Here is a 23,463-nt window from a genome sequence, read left to right on the forward strand (position 1 = left end):
AGTCTGTTTGATGCATGATGCATGTGCTGGTACAGGTAGATGTGTGGACAGTGTGGGTTGCTGACCTGTACGAAATCAAAAACATGTTGTTGTGGTAACGAAGGAAAGGAAAGGAATGTTTTGTTTAATGACACCTCAGCACATTTTTAACCTAAAGCTGTTTGGTGTTTAACAGATGATTATTAGTGAACATGGTTGGAATGGGAAAAAATACATTGGGTCAGCTGTTGGGGATTGATCTTATATCCCAGCACAGTTTAAGGATTGTTATTCCACTGAGCTACATCCCATCTCATGGTGATGGAGAATTGCATAGAACGTACAGTCTAGTAATTGTTTGTAAACTTTTAATGTTGAGCTATATTTTTTTTTAAATATCTGTTTAGCTGTATACCATCCACCATTTTAATCATGGTCTGTAGAATCAATAGTTTTTATTAATTTTTAATTTTTTTTTAATTTATAAAGTCCATTATACCCATCTATAACAAATATTAATTCTAACTTCACCCCAATTTTATCCCCACCCTTATTTAAAGTTTTCCATCTTTAACCCTTATTTTTTTATTGGAAGATTTGGTATGTGTAGTGACTAGGAGTGGGGTGTGTGGGGCTTCACTGTCAGATGTCCCTTAAAACTACAGATAAACACCCTAGCTGTTGATGGGACAAACAGCCATATTGATGTCAAAAGAGTGGTGTGTAACTACATCCGTGATAAAATGATTCCATTTTTGTTCTGGTGTTTGGTTTGGCTCAGCATTGTTTATCTTCAGTGGCCTGCTGCAGCCAGGACACTGGGAGTGGCGAAGTAATGTGTCATGGGCTTGAGCTGAATAACAGCCGGGTTTGAAAAACACAATAAACTACACTTTAAACATGTACCGTATGATAATATGTTCAGACCTATATTATTAAACAGCCACCCCAGGGGGTGGGGGCATGGAGTTTGCAAGGATGAGCCCTTACTTCTACTTTGTGATCTTAAGGGGGTTTTTTCACACCTTTTTAAATTTAATTTTTTACTCTTTTTTTTCTCTTTTTTTAACACAGCAGCAATACAGTATACAGTCATTTTCTGTTGGTGCTAAATATATATAAGGCTGAATTTATTAATCCTGTTTTTCTTAAATAACCCCTCACACCCTGCTACACACACCCCAATCACACACACACACACACACACAAGACACACGAGAGAGAGAGAGAGAGAGAGAGAGAGAGAGAGAGAGAGAGAGAGAGAGAGAGAGAGAGAGAGAGAGAGAGAGAGAAAAAAACAGGTTTTGTTTTTATAAATAGTTACTGTAACTAAAACTAAAGCTAAACTAAATATAAAAAACAAGAAAGAAACAAGGTTTTGTTTTTTATTTATACAGTGACCAAAACTAAACTTAAACTAAATATAAAAAACAAGCAGAAAAAGTTGTTTCTATAAATATTTAAAATACAAACAATTGCTTTACAATTCTATATTATTTCGTTTATAGGTAACTACCCTTTTTATTATACCAAAACATAATAGTAACAGACACCTTATTTCTACAATGAAAATCATTGTGTAATTTTCTTCCATACCACCATCACATCTTACACCCTTTTGTCCAAGAAAATGTTTAGATGACCTAATCACAACGATATGTGATATGTGCTGTTGTGCTTTTTATTTTTTAAGTATGCGCCTCGTTCACTATCTCAGTGTGCCATTCACATGATGGTGACAGGACTTGTTCACAGAGAGGTGATACCTGTAGTTACCTGTAATCTAGAATACCTGTACTAATATGTCACCGTGATCGCAGGTGACTTCAGGTGTTTCCTGTTGACAGCTGTCTACTAAAGTATCATCTGAACTTCTCTTTAACCCTAATTATCTTCTTGCCTATATGTTTATGACTTACTGGAAAAACATTTGAAATCTTTTTTTTTTAGACTATCCTTTATAAATGAGTTTTCCTGTAAAAAAAAAACCCATCATTTTAGTTGTGCAATGCATCAGGTGGTCAGTATTTCATTTTATTTAAAATAATTATTTAAAAAATATACATATAAAAAGAAGTGTAGAGTTTAGTATTTAATCTTTTAGAATATACTCTTGTATCATCTGTAGAAAAATACTAAACATTTCTTCTTGTAACATGAAATTTTAATAAACTTAAAATGGCTTCCATCTCAAATCGTAAGCATATATAAATAAACATTACTAGCCATCATGAAACTGTTAAATGATTCAACATGAAACTGTTAACTTATTCAGCATGAAACTGTTAACTTATTCAATATGGAATTGTTAACTTATTCAATATGAAAGTGTTAAATTATTCAGCATGAAACTGTTAACTTATTCAGCATGAAACTGTTAACTTATTCAGCATGAAACTGTTAACTTATTCAATATGGAATTATTAACTTATTCAATATGAAACTGTTAAATTGTTCAGCATGAAAGTGTTAAATTATTCAGCATTAAAGTGTTAAATTATTCAGCATGAAACTCTTAACTTATTCAACATGAAATTGTTAAATTGTAAATCATGAAACTGTTAACTTATTCAATATGGAATTATTAACTTATTCAATATGAAACTGTTAAATTGTTCAGCATGAAAGTGTTAAATTATTCAGCATTAAAGTGTTAAATTATTCAGCATGAAACTCTTAACTTATTCAACATGAAATTGTTAAATTGTAAATCATGAAACTGTTAACTTATTCAATATGGAATTATTAACTTATTCAATATGAAACTGTTAAATTGTTCAGCATGAAAGTGTTAAATTATTCAGCATTAAAGTGTTAAATTATTCAGCATGAAACTCTTAACTTATTCAACATGAAATTGTTAAATTGTAAATCATGAAACTGTTAAATTATTCAACATGAAACTATTAAATTATTCAACATGAAACTTAAATTATTCAACCAACATAAAACTTAAATTATTCAACAAAAAACTGTCAAATTGTTCCAACATACATGTACTAAAACAATAGCAGCAATTTATGATATCAAGAACTGCAACTTACTTTAAACTGTTTGTGTTTGTGATTTGCATTAAATACTTAGTAAACAGTGTTATAGAATATAGATTACTCTTGTGAAATTACCGCATAAGAAATATTAATCCAAATAACTGTGTTATTGTCATAACATTTATTTGAGTAAGAGTCAAATAAGTCTAGTGTATATAACTCATTACAACATGATTATCATGTTGTGACCTTTATTTGATGAGATAGAGATGGTTTAATTACCAGTATTTGTCAACCTTGAAATCAAAACAGACAGTATTTGCTATATGGCTTTTTGACCTGTAAAAAAAAAAGAGAGCGAAAAAGACCACTAAACCACAGTTTGTGCATGTTTAATTATGTTTATAACCTTGTAAAACTGTAAAAAAATAATTAATAATAATAATAACATGACAATCCTTGTTAATTTATTTTCCATTCGGCTCAGTAACAACAGAAGAAAAATAATTAAATTTCATATCACCCATCCCACGTTAATCCTAACCCATCAGTGTTTACATTAGCCATTTTGACCTCCACCATCCTCAGTCTTTAATGTGTGTCAGTGGGCTTTGTTTACTTCAGATGTCTTTATTTTCAAAAGGAAAACTGGAAACTAAGACAGCCTAATTAATAAGTCATGTGCCTGGTCAATACTTCGTTTTGGTGATCATAACCCCGAAGAGCTGGCTTCCAGTGCTGCTCACCAGGAAGGGCAGACGCTGTGACTGGAAGATAAATGGCGAGCATTTTCCCCTCTATTATCCCCGCAACAAGTATGATTTGGGAGCATGGAGGGAAAATCAAATTCCTTTGGTCAATAACACTTGTGTTCGTGGAAATAAGATGCCATTTCTGTTGCAAAGATTACGGCCGGATAATGAATGTTATTGAAAATATTAATAAATGGGAAAGTTCAGTTTACTCTCGTTAGTCTTGTCAGTGGATGAGGGCAGAGCACAGCAGATGTCTTAAATTGTCGGAAATTATCGAAAAATGTTCAGATTTCTTCATGGTATTTTTAGTAGAGGCTTTTTTTTTCCTTTCTTTTTCGTAACATATTATTACTAAAATTATGTGCAATTTGTAAATTCAAACCTCAAGTTACAGACTAGTGATTAGTCCGACTGAGATGGATTGAAACTGTAAGCCACTTTAAATGTGTGACATTTCTGAGAATTGGTGTGCTGAATTGAAAGTGTATACAGGCATGTGTGCAAAAAAAATATGCAGCAGGGTCCTGACTGTGGCAAATGGAAGTTTTTAGGTGGTTTGAGTCATGCATGCCTGGAAAATATATATTTAAAAAAAATGTCTTTGAGTGGGAGATGGGGCAGGGTGTTTGACTTCTGAACCTCCCTCACCCCCCACCCCCCTACACACTTACCTGTGTGAGCCAATTCTGGTGGGTATGGCAGAGGTACTGAGTAATGAGAACTATAATCAGCTTTGTTTTGCTCTAGAACACACAATTGTTATATTCTAAAGGATATGTTACAATTTCCAGTCGGCATAAATTGTTTGATTTTGCATCAAAGATGTAAATTCTTAGCATTTTTTCCACAAATTAGGATTTAGTATTACGCCCCAATTATGCTCTGAAAATTGAAGAAAGCAAGAATTGATAAACATTTAAAACTACAGTAACACCACAATAATCCCCTGTGTTTTAAGACTGTAAAAATTTCCAGATTTCTTTGTCCAGTGTCATTTTCATGCATCTTGCATTTAATTTTGTAAACTCTTTATTTTGCTATGCAAATACTTCAGGTTTCAAGCTGTTTGCTGTAATGATTCCATGTTTGCAGGATTTTCAGGTGTAATTTTGGAGGGTTTTTTTTTTATATAACTTTAAGAAATATTTTCATCTGAAGTCTTTCTTTTTCATGGCCCTTTCTTTAATTCCATGGAGTTCTCTGAATGAGTTATCAGAAACACACTAACAGAACAGTTCATTCAGGATCTTCACTGCTCTAACATTAAGAAATCTTTCATCTTTAAATCAAGCAAAACAGTTTGATTTGTTTCAACATCCATATATATATATATTTAAATAATCATTACATTTATTTTCATCTCCAGTCTTTGAGGGATTGGTGATGTACTGAACAAACTCTCAGATGTGAACAATTTAGTTTTTCTTTGAAATATCTTTACTGTCAGCAAAACTACAGTTGGTCACGAATCTCTAAAGACAAACAACTATTACGTTAATTAAACAGACTCAACTGAAACAATAAAAGTTCTGTATACACAGATAATTTCCTCCATCAAAGAAAATAACTCTGATTCTAATTACAAGCTGGGGCTTCTTTTTTTTTTTGTTAGTCTACCAGTCTTCATAAAACAGATGATGATTTTTTCCCTTTCTTCCTTAATTTGGTCTAAGATCTTTTTCGATTCTTGCTGTTCTTCCAATTTCCAGAGCGTTCATTGGTATTGACTGAATACCCAGGGGTTCATTTTGACAAATCCCTGCACGTCTCTCCGCCACGACATTTCAGATTCGCTCTGCGATGCGTTTGGTTGGGAGAGAAAATAACGGCAAATGTAGAATGATCCTTAAGAAGGCAATATTGTTGGGGACAATCGCTCGTGGGCTTACGATTACTTGAATAGTTCCATGAGCAGAGTTGTCTTCTCAATTAACACCCAACACAAGGATCACCTCTGCACAAGTAACAAAAAAAGTGTTTTAGGCTTTCGCACGTCCCGTGTATTTGGGTTTATTTGGTACGCTTTATGCCAAGTATAAATTACCTGGCGGGGAGCACGTGTGCAAATGCACACTTGCTCTAATTAGCTAAAGCAGCAAGGGACGCTGTTACGCTGGAGAGAGCAGTCTTTGATGTGGCGACCGTGTGCGGGATTGATACTGTATGGGCCGGGAGGCAGAGTGGATGTAATTACACACACTTAATCGAGCTGATCGGCGCCGAATGCACACAAACATTAATTGGACTCATTGTTCTCCTGTGTGCATCGGCAGATTGACTGATTCAAGGAATAAGACGATGATTTGTGTCGGGGATGAAAAACATGAAAAAGGTGACTAGTTCTCTCTTTTTCAGACTGAATGCCTGTAGGATAATACTTTACATGTTGAGATGGGGGTGAGGGTGAATGTTACAGACTGAATGTCTGTAGGATATACACTTTACATGTTGAGATAGGGGTGAGGGTGAATGTTACAGATTGAATGCCTGTAGGATATACACTTTACATGTTGAGATAGGGGTGAGGGTGAATGTTACAGATTGAATGCCTGTAGGATATACACTTTACATGTTGAGATAGGGGCGAGGGTGAATGTTACAGATTGAATGCCTGTAGGATATACACTTTACATGATGGGATTGGGGTGAGGGTGAATGTTGCATACTGAATGCCTGTAGGATATATACTTTACATGTTGAGATGGGGTGAGGGTGAATGTTACAGACTGAATGGGTGACTGTTACATGTATGTAGCTGAGGCATCCGAAAGACATTGCTGTCCTTAAGCTTATGTTACATTTTTATTATCTTTTAACTTTTTCTTTCAGTTTTTAGTAACACAAATGTTAATTGACACTGATAGATCAAATAAAAATTCAAACGTTTGTATTTATTTTTTAAAATGTTATTTGAGTATTGACAGTAATAACAATGATTCAAGCTTGTGTACAGTTTAGTCATTATTACGTGACCCAGTGTTGTACATATACAGCCTTTTGTCTCTACAAATCAGTTCAGTCATCATTCCGTGACCCAGTGTTGTACGTATACAGCCTTTGTCTCTACAAATCAGTTCAGTCTTCAGATAATTTGTGTTCCAGTTGGGACAAATGGAGACCTCTTATAACAAATGGCCCAGATTAATTAATAATTTGTTTGCATTTACCTCCATTTGTCAAAGAAACGAGTTAGGGTAACTCTTCTTGTTGAAATATTATTCATTATTATTATTATTATTATTATTATTATTATTATTATTATTAATTTTTATTAATTTTTTTTGAAGGGGGGGACTTATTACTAGATAAGTGACTTTCATCTGTGCATTTTGCTAATGTAATCATTCTTTCATCTACTTTTAACTCCCAATAGTCAATGTTTTCTTTGTGATGGAGTGTCATCAAATGTTCATTCATTTATTCATTGTTCATTCATTCATTCTCTTTTCTGGACTTCATCTACACATTCATTCATTCATTCATTCATTCATTCATTAATGCATTTGTTAGTTCATTCATTCTTTTTTTTTCTAAAGTTCCTTCATTCATTCATTCGTTCATTCATTCATTCATTCATCCATTCATTCATCCATTTATGCATTTGTTCTTTCCTTCCTTCCTTCATTCTTGAGTTTATTCTGGTCAAGCTAAAGCTTCCATAAATGTTGGTTAAAATATTATATATATCAACAACTTGAAAGAAAGAAAGAAATGTTTTATTTAACGACGCACTCAACACATTTTATTTACGGTTATATGGCGTCAGGCAGGATAGCACAAACCATGGCCTTTGTTGAACCAGTTATGGATCACTGGTCGGTGCAAGTGGTTTACACCTACCCAATGAGCCTTGCGGAGCACTCACTCAGGGTTTGGAGTCGGTATCTGGATTAAAAATCCCATGCCTCGACTGGGATCCGAACCCAGTACCTACCAGCCTGTAGACCGATGGCCTGCCACGACGCCACCGAGGCCGGTCAACAACTTGAATGCAGGGTCTTTAGTGATCAGTTATTAATGTGTTTTTTTCCACATTACAGAGTGTTTATTGGCGTTTTATTTACCTTACAGCCTCTGCAGAATCGGCGACAGTCCTCCAAAGATAGTTCCTGTGATGAGTACAAGGCAAAGAAAGTCCGTCGTGCCAATGAGGATAACTGCACCACCTGCCTTAGAGGAACGCTCCATTGCTACAATGTTTGCATCCTGGTAAGAATTCAGTACACAAAGAATATAGAGAAAATAACAAGTTAATGACATAGGTTATCAGCTGTACCCTGTGATGGTGAGATTTGCAAACACTGGTTACAGGATAAACTTATGCATTTTAAGAACATACATTGGTTACAGGATAAGTGTATGCATTTAAAGAATGTACATTGGTTACAGGATATGCTTTTTTATTTTAGTAGCATACATGTATTTTAATAATATACACTGGTTACAGGATAAACTTATTCATTTTACGAACATACATTGGTTAGAGGATAAACTTATGTATTTTAATAACAAACACTAGTTACAGGATAGGCATTTTAAGGACATAACACTGGTTTCAGGATAAACTTATGCATTTTAAGAACATACATTGGTTACACGATAAGCTTAAGCATTTTAAGAATAAGTAAATGGGCAGTGTTAATTTAACCCTTGCCAGAAAATATTCCAGGTAATTTGCTGAATGTTGTCCAATTTATCAAGTCTGATTTTTCTTGGCAACAAAATCAGGGCTCATTAAACAGAATTCATCCTCAATTTAGGTCTTTTGGTGAATATATTATGAAATACCAATGACAAATTAAACCATGCTTAGCATGTAATGATTATAGCTTCATACAACAAGTTGGTTACGGCATCTTCTATTCCCTAAGCAAATCATAATGTTACATCAGATCACGGATTCCACCTATTTTTGGCCTGGCGTACATCTCAAGTGTTGGTGCAATTTTTCTAGGTTTTCACGCGGAATAAATGGTAGAGAAACAATATTGGTATCATTTGAAGTGTGTTTTCGTGTAGAACAACATTCGAAAGCTTTCAAAGCTTTTAAAATCTATTTTTGGGAACTTTGTGTGAAATCACCGACATATGGCCCTAAAAGCTGTTGGCTTAAGAACAGAGCTGTCAAAGCTAGTAAATATAGGTTGGGCCAATTTCACAAAATATCATAACTTTTTTATTACAAGTACTCTGTATCTATTTCACACAGATAATTACATAATGATGGAATATGAATTGATAATTGTAAAGACAAAAGAATATTAGTTATATCTATTTCAAACTCACTGTAATTGTAAGTGATTGTTTTTAGTTGTGAATTTATTAGTAAAGTAAAGTTTGTTTTATTTAATGACGCCACTAGAGCACATTAATTTTTTATCTTATCATCGGCTATTGGACGTCAAACATATGGTCATTCTGACACTGTTTTTTAGAGGAAACCTGCTGTCGCCACATAGGCTACTCATTTATGACAGGCAGCAAAGGATCTTTTATTTGCACTTCCCACAGGCAGGATAGTACAAACCATGGCCTTTGTTAAACCAGTTATGGATCACTGGTCGGTGCAAGTGGTTTACACCTACCCATTGAGCTTTGCAGAGTATTAGTATAATTTTACATGTGTGTAAATTTACTAATAAAAAAATATTGTTAAAATAAATAATACATTAATAATATATTGTCTCTACTGTGACTCATCTTCCATACTGATGCAATTTTCTGCGTAAAATAGATACCAAATACTGGTGGTAAAATAGATACCAAATATTTGTGGTGAAATAGATGCCAAATACTGGTGGTGAAATAGATGCCAAATACTGGTGGTGAAATAGATGCCAAATACTGGTGGTGAAATAGATGCCAAATACTGGTGGTGAAATAATACCAAATACTTATAATGAAATACTTATAATTATTACACACCAGTGTAAGATATTGCTCATGTCATAATAAACACTCGATATCTAACTAGTGTAATATTGGCGTGACGTGAGCGTGACGTGATCACTTGCTGACCCAGTTAGTAGAAAAATAACGTGTTGTAGGTATCAACATCTGCTTACATCTGCATTGCGGCTTGTTTGCAGTTGCTTTGTAACATATAAAATACTAAACTAGATTGCCTGTCATACCATTTTTATGAAACTCGTCAGATACCAAAGCTGTTCACTCATTTTGTGAAAATGATATGACAGGCAAGCTCGTTTAGTATTCTATATATGTACCATTGCCAGCCATTAAAGTAAAGTTACAATGGTTTGTAAGTTTGACTCCTGATCCTTGCTTTGGTGTAATTAGCTGGAGTTCATTCAGGTGGTTTGTTGGTTATCCAAACAGCCTTACCCATAATCCCATTCTGTAGTGTCCTTTACGTGACCCGAGTAGGGTAGGAGGTTGTAGCTTAGTGGTAGAGTGCTTGCCTTGATGGGTCACAGGATTTATTGACCTTGATGGACTCTGTCTTTCCCCCATCCTAACCCATCCTGTATATGGAAATGCACATAATAAATGTCCTTGGCTGATTTTCAGTGGGAATAACTTTTAGATGTGCAGTCAGTGGGTTTTCCCTCATTTTGTCTGTCAAGATCAAGTGTCAGAGTAACCACGTAAGTCCATTATAAAATAAATTGTAGAATTTCAACCCTCCCCAATTTTTTTTTAATTGGTAAAAACTAAATTAATTTCTGCGGCATTTCCAAATATCCAGAAATTTTTTAAATAAAATTTCAAACACTCTGCCCCCTCCATTGTGAAAAGAAATTGTGAATGAAAATTATACTGGGCTAGACATCAAAGAGCTGATAACTTAAAAAAAACAAATACATGTATATTTGACCCAATAGCCAATGTGTATTTTTGTGCTGGGGTGTCGTTAAACATTCATTCATTCATTCTATTTGACCTAGTGGAACACCCTGCAAGTCTGTGATGTAACAGTTGCTTTTTGGCTTTAGTATATATATCCACAAAACTACAGGTCTAAAATCCTGTAATACTTTTGAAAATGTCTATTTGTTTTCCTAATCCTGGTGGATTGTATAAGCGATGGATATATTTTCCCCTTCTCTTCACTCAGATTTCCATCTCTTCTTTCCATTGTCATGCTTGAGTGGTTCCCAGCAAGATAAGCTGCATTGGCATCAATATGTTTAGCGCCTGCTGGTTTTTATGGCCGACTATGATTTCTTCACTGATCCGGTTCACATCCACCAGTGTCACTTTCCATTTAGTGTAATTATTCGCAGACAGTGTCAACTCCACTCAATGGTGATTTATCGCATGTTTGGAAAATCCAATGTTGATGATGCATTGGTCAGCCCTGATCAGTGCTGTACTTTGTCTCATTAATGCAGTAACCAGATATTCACCACGACAACACGTAATGCATGTTTATCGGCGAAATGTCGTATGCGTTGATTTAGACTTCTTCGTTAGTGGTGTTTATTAGTGGAGAGTGGAGGAGGGTGGGGAGGGGGTTATATCTGCCATCATTAAATGCATTGAGAAGATGTTATGCATCTTAGTAGCAGAAATGACATCTCTATAACTGCTTTTGGGTGGAGGTGGGTGGTGATGGGGAGGTGGGTGGTCAGTTACAGATGTAACTCAGTGCCAGTCATGACATTTCTAAAAGTGCTTTTTGGGTGGTTATGGGGGGGTGTGTTACAGATATAACTTTATAGCAGAAATTACATTTCTATAACTGCTTTTGGGTGGTGATGATGGGGAAGTGGGTGGTAGGTTACATATGTAACTTGGTAGAAGAAACAACATTTCTATAACTGCTTTTGGGTGGTGATGGGGAGGTGGGTGGTAGGTTACATATGTAACTTGGTAGAAGAAACAACATTTCTATAACTGCTTTTGGGTGGTGATGGGGAGGTGGGTGGTAGGTTACATATGTAACTTGGTAGAAGAAACAACATTTCTATAACTGCTTTTGGGTGGTGATGGGGAGGTGGGTGGTAGGTTACATATGTAACTTGGTAGAAGAAACAACATTTCTATAACTGCTTTTGGGTGGTGATGGGGAGGTGGGTGGTAGGTTACATATGTAACTTGGTAGAAGAAACAACATTTCTATAACTGCTTTTGGGTGGTGATGGGGAGGTGGGTGGTAGGTTACATATGTAACTTGGTAGCAGAAACAACATTTCTATAACTGCTTTTGGGTGGTGATGGGGAGGTGGGTGGTAGGTTGCATATGTAACTTGGTAGAAGAAACAACATTTCTATAACTGCTTTTGGGTGGTGATGATGGGGAAGTGGGTGGTAGGTTACATATGTAACTTGGTAGAAGAAACAACATTTCTATAACTGCTTTTGGGTGGTGATGGGGAGGTGGGTGGTAGGTTACATATGTAACTTGGTAGCAGAAACAACATTTCTATAACTGCTTTTGGGTGGTGATGATGGGGAGGTGGGTGGTAGGTTACATATGTAACTTGGTAGAAGAAACAACATTTCTATAACTGCTTTTGATCACTGAAAGATCACAGCATAGGACATAGCTAACATTTAAAAGGAGACAGTGTCTGTATTAAAGAAGAGATGCAGCATCACGGTCGAGATTGAGGAGACATTTTCTATTATCAGTGATTGATATGAAAATGGAATGTAGTTGTGTAATAGAGGCAGCTTATTTATCATTACTAACAGTATTGGGAGGGTGGGATGTAAAATTCAATCAGTGTGCATGTTTGGAGTGTGTTATATTCATCCATCCATCCACCCATCCATTCCATCCATCCACCTATTCCATCCTCCATCCATTAATCTACCAATCTTTCCATCCATCCATCCATCCATCCATCCATCCTTCCACTGATCCATCCATCCATCCATCCATCCTTCCTTCCACTCATCCATCCATCCTTCCTTCCTGCCTTCTTTCAATCCTTCCTTCCTTCCATCTGTCCATCTATCATCCTTCCTTCCACTCATCCATCCATCCATCCTGCCTTCCTTCAATCCTTCCTTCCATCCATCCGTCCATCCATCCATCCATCCATATCCATCCATCCATCCATATCCATCCATCCATCCATCCATCCATCTATATGAATAGAAACATTCCCTGAGAAGACTATAAGTACAGAACCTCAGCATGTACTATTGGATGAAGGTGCAGCCCAGTTGTATCTGTTAACAGTGATAATTTAATATGGAGTCAAATGTAGCCGTGTGATAAACGCAGATTATCTTTATATCAGTGACTGCCATGGGACATAAACTAGTCTCCAATACAGATGAGATGTATCATCATTAACTACATCAAGAGTGTCAGCTGTAGCTCATTAATGAGTGGATTTGTCACTGGTGGCCGTCTTAGAATAGGATGAAACTCTGTGACAGAATGACTTTCTTCAGTAACTGCATCAGGGGATGGGCAGGGCTCGAAACTCTCCCAACAATATGGTAGCCCAAAAAATAATAATGGATGTTGGCAAATTATGGTAAATGAACCACAAACCACAAGCAAGATTTTAATTTTGAATAAATATATACAATACCAATATGAATAGTGACTCATATGTTATAGCTCTAAAGAAGATCACCCAAATAATATTATTTGGGTCACTAACGCCATTATTTTTTAATATTTAAGTCGCCCAAATGGGACATGGGGCCTAATTAACTAAACTCTCTCAACTTTGTTTTAGATTATTTTATATTTTGTTTTAGATTAGATTAGATTAGATTAGATATGTTTTAAACGTGCTCACATACCTCTATGGTTTCGAGCACGCCTATCCCCAGTCCGGCCTCCGATATAATCGTTGGTCTGACTCGGGGCAGGAAAAACCTAACTATAATAAAATTTTGAAATTTTAAACTGGAGGTCAAAAAGAGTAAATATATTATGTCGACATTAATAATTTTGAATGTGTTCCCAAAAGAAATACAGAAATCCCTACTCTACACCTATATAATTATTTAAAATTAACGCAAATTTAGATGGGGAAGTCTAAAAATAAAAATACAAAAATTATAATTTATTTAAAAAAAAAAAAATATTTAGTCCCCAGAGGCAAGGGAAAGGGTAGTGGGGTAAGCCCGGCCCACAGAAAAGTTATATTAAATTTATATCAACTTTGTGATCTCGCAGTGCAATGCTAAATGACTTGCAAAGAGGATGCTTTGTTGTCTAGCAGAGCCTAAGAGACCTTTGTGAATTAGGCCCCTGGCCACAGGCCGTTTCGAGCCCTGGATTGGGTGGGATACACTTAAGTCATAAAAAGGATGTCTTGTTATTAGGAACTTGTTTTATTATAAAGAGATAAAGTGGTGTATGTATAAAATTGTCTTACAAATTAAAGATGCATGACTTTCTTATAAATATCTGATGTCCTTTTGATGCTTGACAACTAGTACTGATGTGATATTTGGTTAGTAACATGATATGTTATAATCTAACACAAATGAAGAAATATTTTCACAGTAAGAAGAAAAAAAAAATGTCCCTAATTGCAAGCACTAGACTATAATAAAAAGGTATGATCATTTTAGCTTATATTTTTTTTTAAATGTTTGCCTTCTTATTTTGTTTGAAATATCTGGACTGTATCAGGGGTCAATATATATTTAAAATGTTTAGGTTTGCAACTGAAAGTCAGTTCACATGAATTATACCTAGGTAATCAGTTGTTGATTACTTAACTTATATTTGTATAATCCATATACAGAACTTCACATATGTTGTTTTCGCTTCCTATTTATTGCACGGGTTTATTTTGCGCAAAAATATATACCACGAGACTGTGTAGCGATTGAGTGGTATGTTCTTTCGCAAAATAAACAAGTTCTGTATTTATTGCATACCTTCTTTTATGTTTTACAAAAATGTCATAACAACACTTTGTTAAATCTATGATCGTTACTCCTTTCATGGATTTACTTAACGTTAAGAATCATACTCTGTGGCAGCCTTGTGTAATGTTTCAAATACGATGTGACATTATTTGTCATTTGTAAATCATATATGACGTCAGTAAATAAAAGGCACTAACTCCAGTAAAAAGACAAAAAGGGAATTCCCCATTTAAAAGTTCTGGTCGATATCGCACATATGTGTGGTGAAAAATAAATTTATCACATGGTTTCAAAATGTCTTTATCACTATAGTAAGATTGAATAGGTATGTAATATAATCAGTTACCACAAATGTGCATTGAAATCAGTTGTCTTATCCTGAATCCTGAACTATATTTATGTGCCCCTTTACCCGTATGGTTTCGGGCACATCCCTTGCAGGTCGCAGCTCTGTCATGGTCAGTGGTGGTGTCTGGGATGGACGTTATCTCAAGTTTGCATCTTTTAATTTCACAATTAACCACATAACAGATTGGTAGTTCATGTGAATTTAAAGTTGCATAGTGATTAACTGAACAACAGTTTGCATGAAATACTGATCTATAGTCCATCCCACAGGGAACTATAGAATTTACTACAAGTTATTTATTTATGAACCGATTGATTTGTCAAATGCACACAAAAATAAGGGTTTTTTGTTACCGGTATTTCTAAAACACTTTTTCTTTTCTTCTTACATCAAACCAAACTGAAATTATTTACACAAAAAAACATTTTAATAGCATGATGGGACAAACTATAGGTTCATCTTTTAAATATTGGGCTAAATACACAATTTCTATTCCTGAAGTTATCTTTTGGGTGATTGGACTCATAGGCATATGACCCGGGAGGGGGGGGGTGGGCAATTGCCAAATTCGGGGAAAATTCGGGCAGTTTTTATCTGGGTAAAATTTCGGGCAAATCAACCCCTCCAGCCCCCCTAAATCAAAGAGTCCCCATACGCCCATGATTGGACTGTACTTTCAATGTTGGTTTTTCAGGTGATTGGCTGTGCAGCTTTAGGGGTTGGCATCTGGCTGTTGGTGACAGACTTCGGTGCCAGGAAGGTGACCCCCATCGTGGGCAACCAGCTTTATGAAGTGACCACGTACCTTCTGATAGCAGGGGGTGGGTCCGTGGCACTGTTAGCTTTCTGTGGCTGCTGCGGGACAATACGAGAAGATAAATGTGTTCTGTCATTTGTAAGTATATACGTGTGTACATATGGGACTAAATTTACGAAAGTTAAGTTGTAACCCTTGGTCATGTGTAACTTTCCTAAACAGCTGTGGTAAAGTTAAAGTTTTGTTTGTTGTAGTTAACGACACCACTAGAGCACATTGGTTTTATTAATCATCAGCTAGGGATGGGATTTAGCTCAGTGGGTTGAGTGCTCGCTTGAGGTGCTTGCATCACAGGATCGAACCATCTCGGTGGATTGGGGTTTTTTTTTTCTCGTTCCAACCAGTGCACCACAACTGGTCAAAGGCTGTGGTATATGCTTTCCTGTCTGTGAATAAGTGCATATAAAAGATTCCTTGCTGCATTAGGAAAAATAAAGCGGGTTTCTTCTGATACCAAATGATTAATTATAATCAATGTGCTTTAGTGGTGTCCTTAAAGCAAAAGACCTTGTGTTAATAGTCAGCTACTGGATGTCATATATTTGGTAATATTTTACATATAGTCTTGGAGAGGAAACCTTCAGTTTTTTCCATTAGTATCAAGGAATATTTTATATATACCATCCCACAGACAGGATAGCACATACCAGGGCCTTTGATATACCAGTCATGGTACACTGGCTGGAACGATAAATAGCCCGATGGGCCCACTGATGGGAATCGATCCCAGACCAACTGTGAATCTAGCAAGCGCTTTATTACTAGGCTATGTTCCGCCCCGGGTGTGCAATAAATGTAGGTGTTTAATCACATGCACTCTTTGTGTAAGCATTTGAAACTTTATTACTGGCCTTGGTGGCGTCGTGGTTAGGCCATCGGTCCACAGGCTGGTAGGTACTGGGTTCGGATCCCAGTCGAGGCATGGGATTTTTAATCGAGATACCGACTCCAAACCCTGAGTAAGTGCTCCGCAAGGCTCAGTGGGTAGGTGTAAACCACTTGCACCGACCAGTGATCCATAACTGGTTCAACAAAGGCCATGGTTTGTGCTATCCTGCCTGTGAGAAGCGCAAATAAAAGATCCCTTGCTGCCTGTCGTAAAAAGAGTAGCCTATGTGGCGACAGCGGGTTTCCTCTAAAAAAGTGTCAGAATGACCATATGTTTGACGTCCAATAGCCGATGATAAGATAAAAATTCAATGTGCTCTAGCGGCGTCGTTAAATAAAACAAACTTTACTTTCTTTGTGTAAGCATTTGAAACTTTATTACCGGCCTTGGTGGCGTCGTGGTTAGGCCATCGGTCTACAGGCTGGTAGGTACTGGGTTCAGATCCCAATCGAGGCATGGGATTTTTAATCCAGATACCGACTGAGTGAGTGCTCCGCAAGGCTCAATGGGTGTAAACCGCTTGCACCGACCAGTGATCCATAACTGGTTCAGCAAAGGCCATGGTTTGTGCTATCCTGCCTGTGAGAAGCGCAATAAAAGATCCCTTGCTGCTGATTGGAAAGAGTAGCCCATGTAGTGGAGACAGTGGGTTTCCTCTCCAAATCTGTGTGGTCCTTAACCATATGTCTGATGCCATATAACCGTAAATAAAATGTGTTGAGTGTGTTGTTAAATAAAACATTTCTTTCTTTCTTTCTTTGAAACTTTAACACATCTGCAACAAATGCAGGATGATAACCTTTCGTAAATTTTGGACTGTAATTTAACTGACATTTTTCATTTAAATTAATTATTAAAACTCCAACAGTGTTTAGTTACCAGTGTTAAACAACAATAAAATAAAATTAAAGTTTAAGTATTAATAAAATTCCAAAGTTTATGAATAATAACTATGCATTTATCATTTTACAATAAAGCAAAGGGAAAGTAATTTTTAAAAATAATTCATTCAGTTTAATGGTCCATTATTAAAGTCGCAAGTGCCATGTTTCGCTATTTTTACATTTGATACAAATAACTCGAAATTAATTGATTCCACACCGTAATCTTTTCATTTTTAACTTGAGGATGTGAAGATTAAGGTTCAAGCCTCAATTTAAAAAAGCTGTTTTTTATATTGGGGTTTAAGTGTAAATGTTAAATGTTGAAAAAAAACAATGAAGAAAAAGTAATCATAATTATAGAAAAGTTTTTTTTGGTGTAAAAAAGAAGATTCTTAATATATAACGTTTTAATGCTAAATGTTAAACTCCCATTGATTCTTGTATTAAGCTTTAAGCCAGAAGAAAATATTTATAGCTCAATGGTTGGTTATGGCTGACTGACTGACCGATTGCTGTTTTTAGACGGTAATGGGCACAGGTTGTCTAGCAAGGAAGACATTGATTTTTGTTCTATGTTTATGCTGCATGTGGGAGTTAATGAATGTTGTATGAAAGGACCTGTTTTCTATAGATGCTGGGTACTTTTAAACTTTCCGAATGACTGAGTCAGTGATGTGTACATGTCATCCCAAACCTCCTGTTGCTGTGTGTCACACATGACTGACTGTAAATGTCACTGAAGGAAGACAACCGTGTCGTTCCCATTATTATCTTGTCTTTTTGAAAAATGTATGGGTTTAAACTGGCACACCAGTCCATGTGTTATCCTGACCCAAGTGAATAATATGGTTTTCTTACACACCCGTTGGTGAGAACACCATGCGTTATTTTTGGTTACACATTGTTGTTAACACATGTACGTGTGTTAGCAATTTCGAGACATACGACTGACTGCTTCTAGGTGATGACCAGGTCACCAATGTCATACAACCAATGAAAAACCAAACAATGGAAATCGATTAGACTGTGATGTATAGTTAACCTGACAATCATGTATTTGTGACACATAAGTCAGCTACAAGTGCAATGGCTGTATATAACATTTAGTCAAAAAAGATGTTAAAATTGGCTTAAAACCTGGTTTTTGAGGATATGTAAGAAATAGAATAATATATTCGTGTCCGTTAGATACCATTTATCTCACAACTCGTTGTATAAAAATGTATCACTCGCTTTCGCTCATTAGATTATCTTTTAAAACAACTCGTTGTGAGATAAATGGTATCTAACGGCCACTCGTGTATTATTATCTATTTAACAGACACGTCTTTTATGTATTAAAGAGACTACAATATCTAGTGGTGTTCAGTTGTTTTTCTGTCTCCATAAACCCTTGTTGTTGGAGGGTGGAGGGAGGGGGTGCATCATCCCTTACACTAGAGACTCTGGCCCTTATAGTTCATTGGAGGGGTCGGTGGGGCCCTGTCTTTGTAACGGGTTGCAAATGTAGTCTTGTTTTGTACTAATATACTTGTTTTGGCCTGCTGGATAATTAAAGTGGATAATTAATGTTGGAAACCCAGTAAGGTGACCTCTTAATACCTATAATAATATACGTGTAATTGTGTGTATATTTTGTTTTTCAGTATGGAACGACATTAGCCATAGTACTCATAGTGCTAGGAGTGGCTTCAGGTCTAGCCTTTTTCTTCAGAGGAGTGGTAAGTCTTCTTGTCGTAATCAAGAGTCAGGAGCCAGTTGTTCAAACATTAAGTCAGCTTAACCAGTGGTTAAGAGAAATTTTCAAAACCAAGGACAGAATCAATATAAATAGTAATTGAAAATAGAATGTTGAAACTTGATTTAGAACAGCCAAAGCCATCCATACATTATAAAATCTAAAGTTTATTTTGTATTTGTGCAAAAAATATTAAAAGGGAAATATTAGACTAACACAGAGTTAATTTAACTGTGCTTTGAACAACTGGGCACAGATGTTTATTTGTGTTTATAGAATATACAGTGTAACCTCTCAAAACTGGACCCTCTGTAAACGGGAATTCTCCCTAAACTGGACATTTTTCAAGGTCCTCTTTTAAAAATCAGTACAGAACTTAACCTCTCTAAACTGGATACCTCTTAAAACCAGACATTTTACTTGGTTCCAAGGGTGTCTGGTTTAGAGGGGTTTCACTGTGTATATGCACTCTATTTTATACAGACTGAACAGGTAATGTATAAACTTGCATAACAAGTTGTACGTGGTATATTCATGCCATACAAATATTTGGCACAATGGTTCATTGCTACTGGTTTCCTGTTACAACATAATGATGTAATACTGTAATAGCGTTCCAGGACTAAATGCTTACCTAATGTTGGTATTTAAATCACATTCATGACTCGAATATGACATTCAGGTAATGACTCATTAATAGGCATTTTATTTATTTTCCCTGTACATAAAATACCTTAACAATCATTTATGCTGCTTACACCTTGTCATGGACTTTGAATTCCAAAATATTAATTTTTGTAATACAGTGAAACATGTCTAAACTAGACCCTGAAAGAAATCCTGTCAAAACCTGCCAAGTTTCATGGTCCTGAATTTTCTAAATTCTAAATCACGACTTTCTAAGTTGGATAAATATTAGGTCCCTGGCATGATTAATATGCATTTTATTTATTTTTTCTGGACATAAAATATTTTAACGATCATTTATGCTGCTTTCACCTTTTCTTGGACTTAGAGTTCCAAAATATTTATTTTTATAATGCATTGAAACCTGTATAAACCAGATCCTGAACAATCTGGACACCTGTCAAAACGAGCCATGTTTCATTGTCCCGAATGTTCTAAATTATAAATCACTACTCTAAACTGGATAAATATTAGGTCCTCAGCATGGTCCAGTTTAGACAGGTTTTTACTGTGTATTTTTTTTAAACCGGTAATAAATAGCACATCCCTGTGACAGAAATGATACCACATGAATGTATTAAGTATATATTTAAAAACTTATTGTATATTTTTTTCCCCCCATCAGCTGGCTACTCATATTCAAGGCAGAATGAAGCATTCGTTGACAGAGCAGTATGGAGTAGATACTCGGTCAAATTCTGAAAACAGAAGAGTTACCGATGCATGGGACGCCATGCAAAGACAGGTAAGGGGATTTGTTGTTTGGTTTCATCATACAATCACTGGCGAGACGTAGCGCTGTGGTACAGCACTTGCTCGATGCGTGGTCGGTGTGGGATAAATTTCACAAAACATTTAAGCCTTGTTTTGAATGTAAACATAAAACTACTCTCTTACTGCTAATGGAAATATGTAACGGTTCAGACAGACGTTGGTTTGGCCGAGGCCACTATCCATGTAATTGAGAAATGTACTTCTCAAGGTTATCATATCATGTATTATTTTATTTTCCAGCTTCAGTGTTGTGGTGTAGAAGGGAATGTATCCTCCTTAAATTCCTGGGCCTTCTATTTTACAAACACGCTATGGTTTCAAAAGGAGAAAGAAAGTAAGTCAATATGGTAGTTTATTTGGAATTGTTCGATCAATATTCTGATCATCCACTACTTGTAAACTTTGTAAGTAATACATTTACTGTAAATCATAAAATATTAGCAATTTCAAAATTTACGAAATCCAAATTGTGACACATTAGCAACATAAAACTTTAGGGAGGTTGTCACATCAAACACTAAAAAATAAATGAGCTTAACTTGTAGGATCAGCTGAAATAATAGCTTTGATCAATTTTGACATTATACAGCTTACAGACATCTTAAATTTAGTAGAAACTTGCATGCTAACTAACTATTGTTGTTTGCTAACCTTTTGATTTAATCGATATCAATGTAACGATTATTGTGTGTTAAGTTAATCCCCGATAAAATCACACAAAATATTTTAGAACAATTTATTGTACTTCTATTTAAATTTAGTGTTAGTGTTATAAAATATTTGCACATTGTATAACCTTGCCAAATTGGCAAACATTTTATACTAGCTAACATTTCCTGATTTACAGTATATCATAAATGTAAAGTCATTTTGTAGCATTTGGCCAATTCAGGCCCATAGAAACCAGGATGAAAATGTAAATAATTTTGTGTCCTACTCTAGAGATGACAAATCTGGCTTGTGTGCCTGTCCGAGAGATTATGAAAAGATATCGTTCCTACAGGCCTGCAGTTGTTGTTTCTTGTGGTTGTGCATTTGCAACATGGCTTATTTTCAGAGATGGGATAAATTAATTTTATTTAAAAAAAAAAAAAAATCATTGGTATAAATTATGACTGGTTAGGTCATATTAAGTAGTAAAATATTTTTTTTTAAATGCATTATAAAATATAACATGTACATTTTCTTTCACATCCATCATCACTGGTCATGAGTCACATTATGTTGCTACAGGAAATATATAATGAGGGGGGAATAGATGTGTGATTGCCTCACTCACCCCCCCCCCCCCCCATCCCGGCTACACCAGTGTCCACTGCAGCCCGTGATCAGCAATGTGTTGGGGTGTTTTTAAAAGATGTTTGTTGATTTTCTGTCTGTCTTGTGTTTCAGAGGGTACCAATGCCAGACAGGTCCCCGACAGCTGCTGTCGGAGTGGAGATAAAGCTATCTGCACAGGACAGACTTACTTCGCTGGACCACCAAACCATATAAATGCTCACGATGCAAAGAGAAGAAAAAAGAATCCTTATTTATATACAGAGGTATTGAAAAACAAAGAGTGTTGTTCAGATAGATATATTTTTCTGTTTTAATTTAAACAGTAGTTGTTTTTGTTGTTGTTTGTTGTTTGTTTGGGTATTTTATTTTTTTGACCAGAATGAGTAGTGGTTATTGGCAGGTACCCTTGACAGGTTCCCAGTTTGTTGAATGCATAAGTGAACTGGATAAATATTACCAAATACAAAAACTTATGAGTTGTTGATTTTTAAAAACAGTTGTTAAAAATTTAATTATTCTTCTGATGTCAGTTGGGTTAATTTAATAAATATTTCTTTTGGAATTTCCAAATACTGATTATAATTTTTTTTATCATGTTTCTAATACTATATTATTTTTGTAGGGCTGTTACGACAACCTGGAAAGTTACCTGATGACATACGCTGCAGTAGCTGGGATAGTGGCAGCCGTGGTGCCCTTATTTTTAGTAAGTGTTTTAGAAGATTTTGTTTTAAGGTTTGAACACTGGCTGGTTATAACTCATGAAAGGATCCACGACTTGTGCTGATAAAAGTTTAAGGTCTAGACTTAAGTCTTTTTATAAAGTTTTTCCCATACAAATAGGATTGCAGTGAAAGTCTGGACACTTTGCTAGTTTCTTGAGTGTGGACATTTAAAGTTTAACATTTACCATAGTTTGACACCCAATAGCCAATGTATTTTTCATGCTGGGGTGTTGTTAAACATTCATTCATTCATTTTTTTTAAAGTTTATAATCACAGACCAGGCATTAATGTCTGGTAACACTAAGGATATAGCATCTGTGTGTCGCAGATCGAGTGTTAGAATTGGGGAAAATCAGGGCTTCTAGAATTTTTATAAAATCCACTAGCCATGGGATCAGTGATTAAAAACATTTACTAGCCACGATTAAAAATTCACTAGCCCTACTTTACTTCAAGTAATACAGTTTTACTAAATAATAGTAATCAGATATGTCACCTAAAGAGGGAGATGGAGCTTAAAAACACTAACATTGGGGGGGGGGGGGGGGGGGGCAGGATATTCATAATTAAAAAATAGACTGAACTGCAACGTCTGAGTCAAAAAAATTCACTAGCTGTCAGGCATGGCAATAGTAGTTATTTACTAGTCCAAAATTGAATATCATTGGTCATGGCAGTGGGGCTACCATAATCTAGAAGCCCTGTAAAAGTGCATCTTTGAAGTAGAGAGTGGTGTTAACAGAGGGGCTGGACCTAGTTCAATCAGTACAGCGATCACC

At 35.7% G+C, this 23,463-nt stretch overlaps 1 protein-coding gene across 5 annotated transcripts in view; it reads left to right on the forward strand.

Moving 5' to 3' along the window:
* Window positions 1–23,463, forward strand: part of LOC121375781 (tetraspanin-18-like) — a 129,629-nt gene that overhangs the window by 99,608 nt on the left and 6,558 nt on the right. For all 5 annotated transcript variants that reach the window (XM_041503413.1, XM_041503415.1, XM_041503414.1 and 2 more), the window contains 7 exons: window positions 7,796–7,933; window positions 15,583–15,783; window positions 19,125–19,199; window positions 20,529–20,648; window positions 20,918–21,011; window positions 22,070–22,221; window positions 22,581–22,664. In XM_041503413.1, the coding sequence (XP_041359347.1) occupies window positions 7,796–7,933; window positions 15,583–15,783; window positions 19,125–19,199; window positions 20,529–20,648; window positions 20,918–21,011; window positions 22,070–22,221; window positions 22,581–22,664 (864 nt within the window). The remainder of the gene's footprint in view (window positions 1–7,795; window positions 7,934–15,582; window positions 15,784–19,124; window positions 19,200–20,528; window positions 20,649–20,917; window positions 21,012–22,069; window positions 22,222–22,580; window positions 22,665–23,463) is intronic.

Source organism: Gigantopelta aegis, chromosome 6 (genome assembly GCF_016097555.1).
Source record: "Gigantopelta aegis isolate Gae_Host chromosome 6, Gae_host_genome, whole genome shotgun sequence".
Classification (NCBI taxonomy): domain Eukaryota; kingdom Metazoa; phylum Mollusca; class Gastropoda; order Neomphalida; family Peltospiridae; genus Gigantopelta; species Gigantopelta aegis.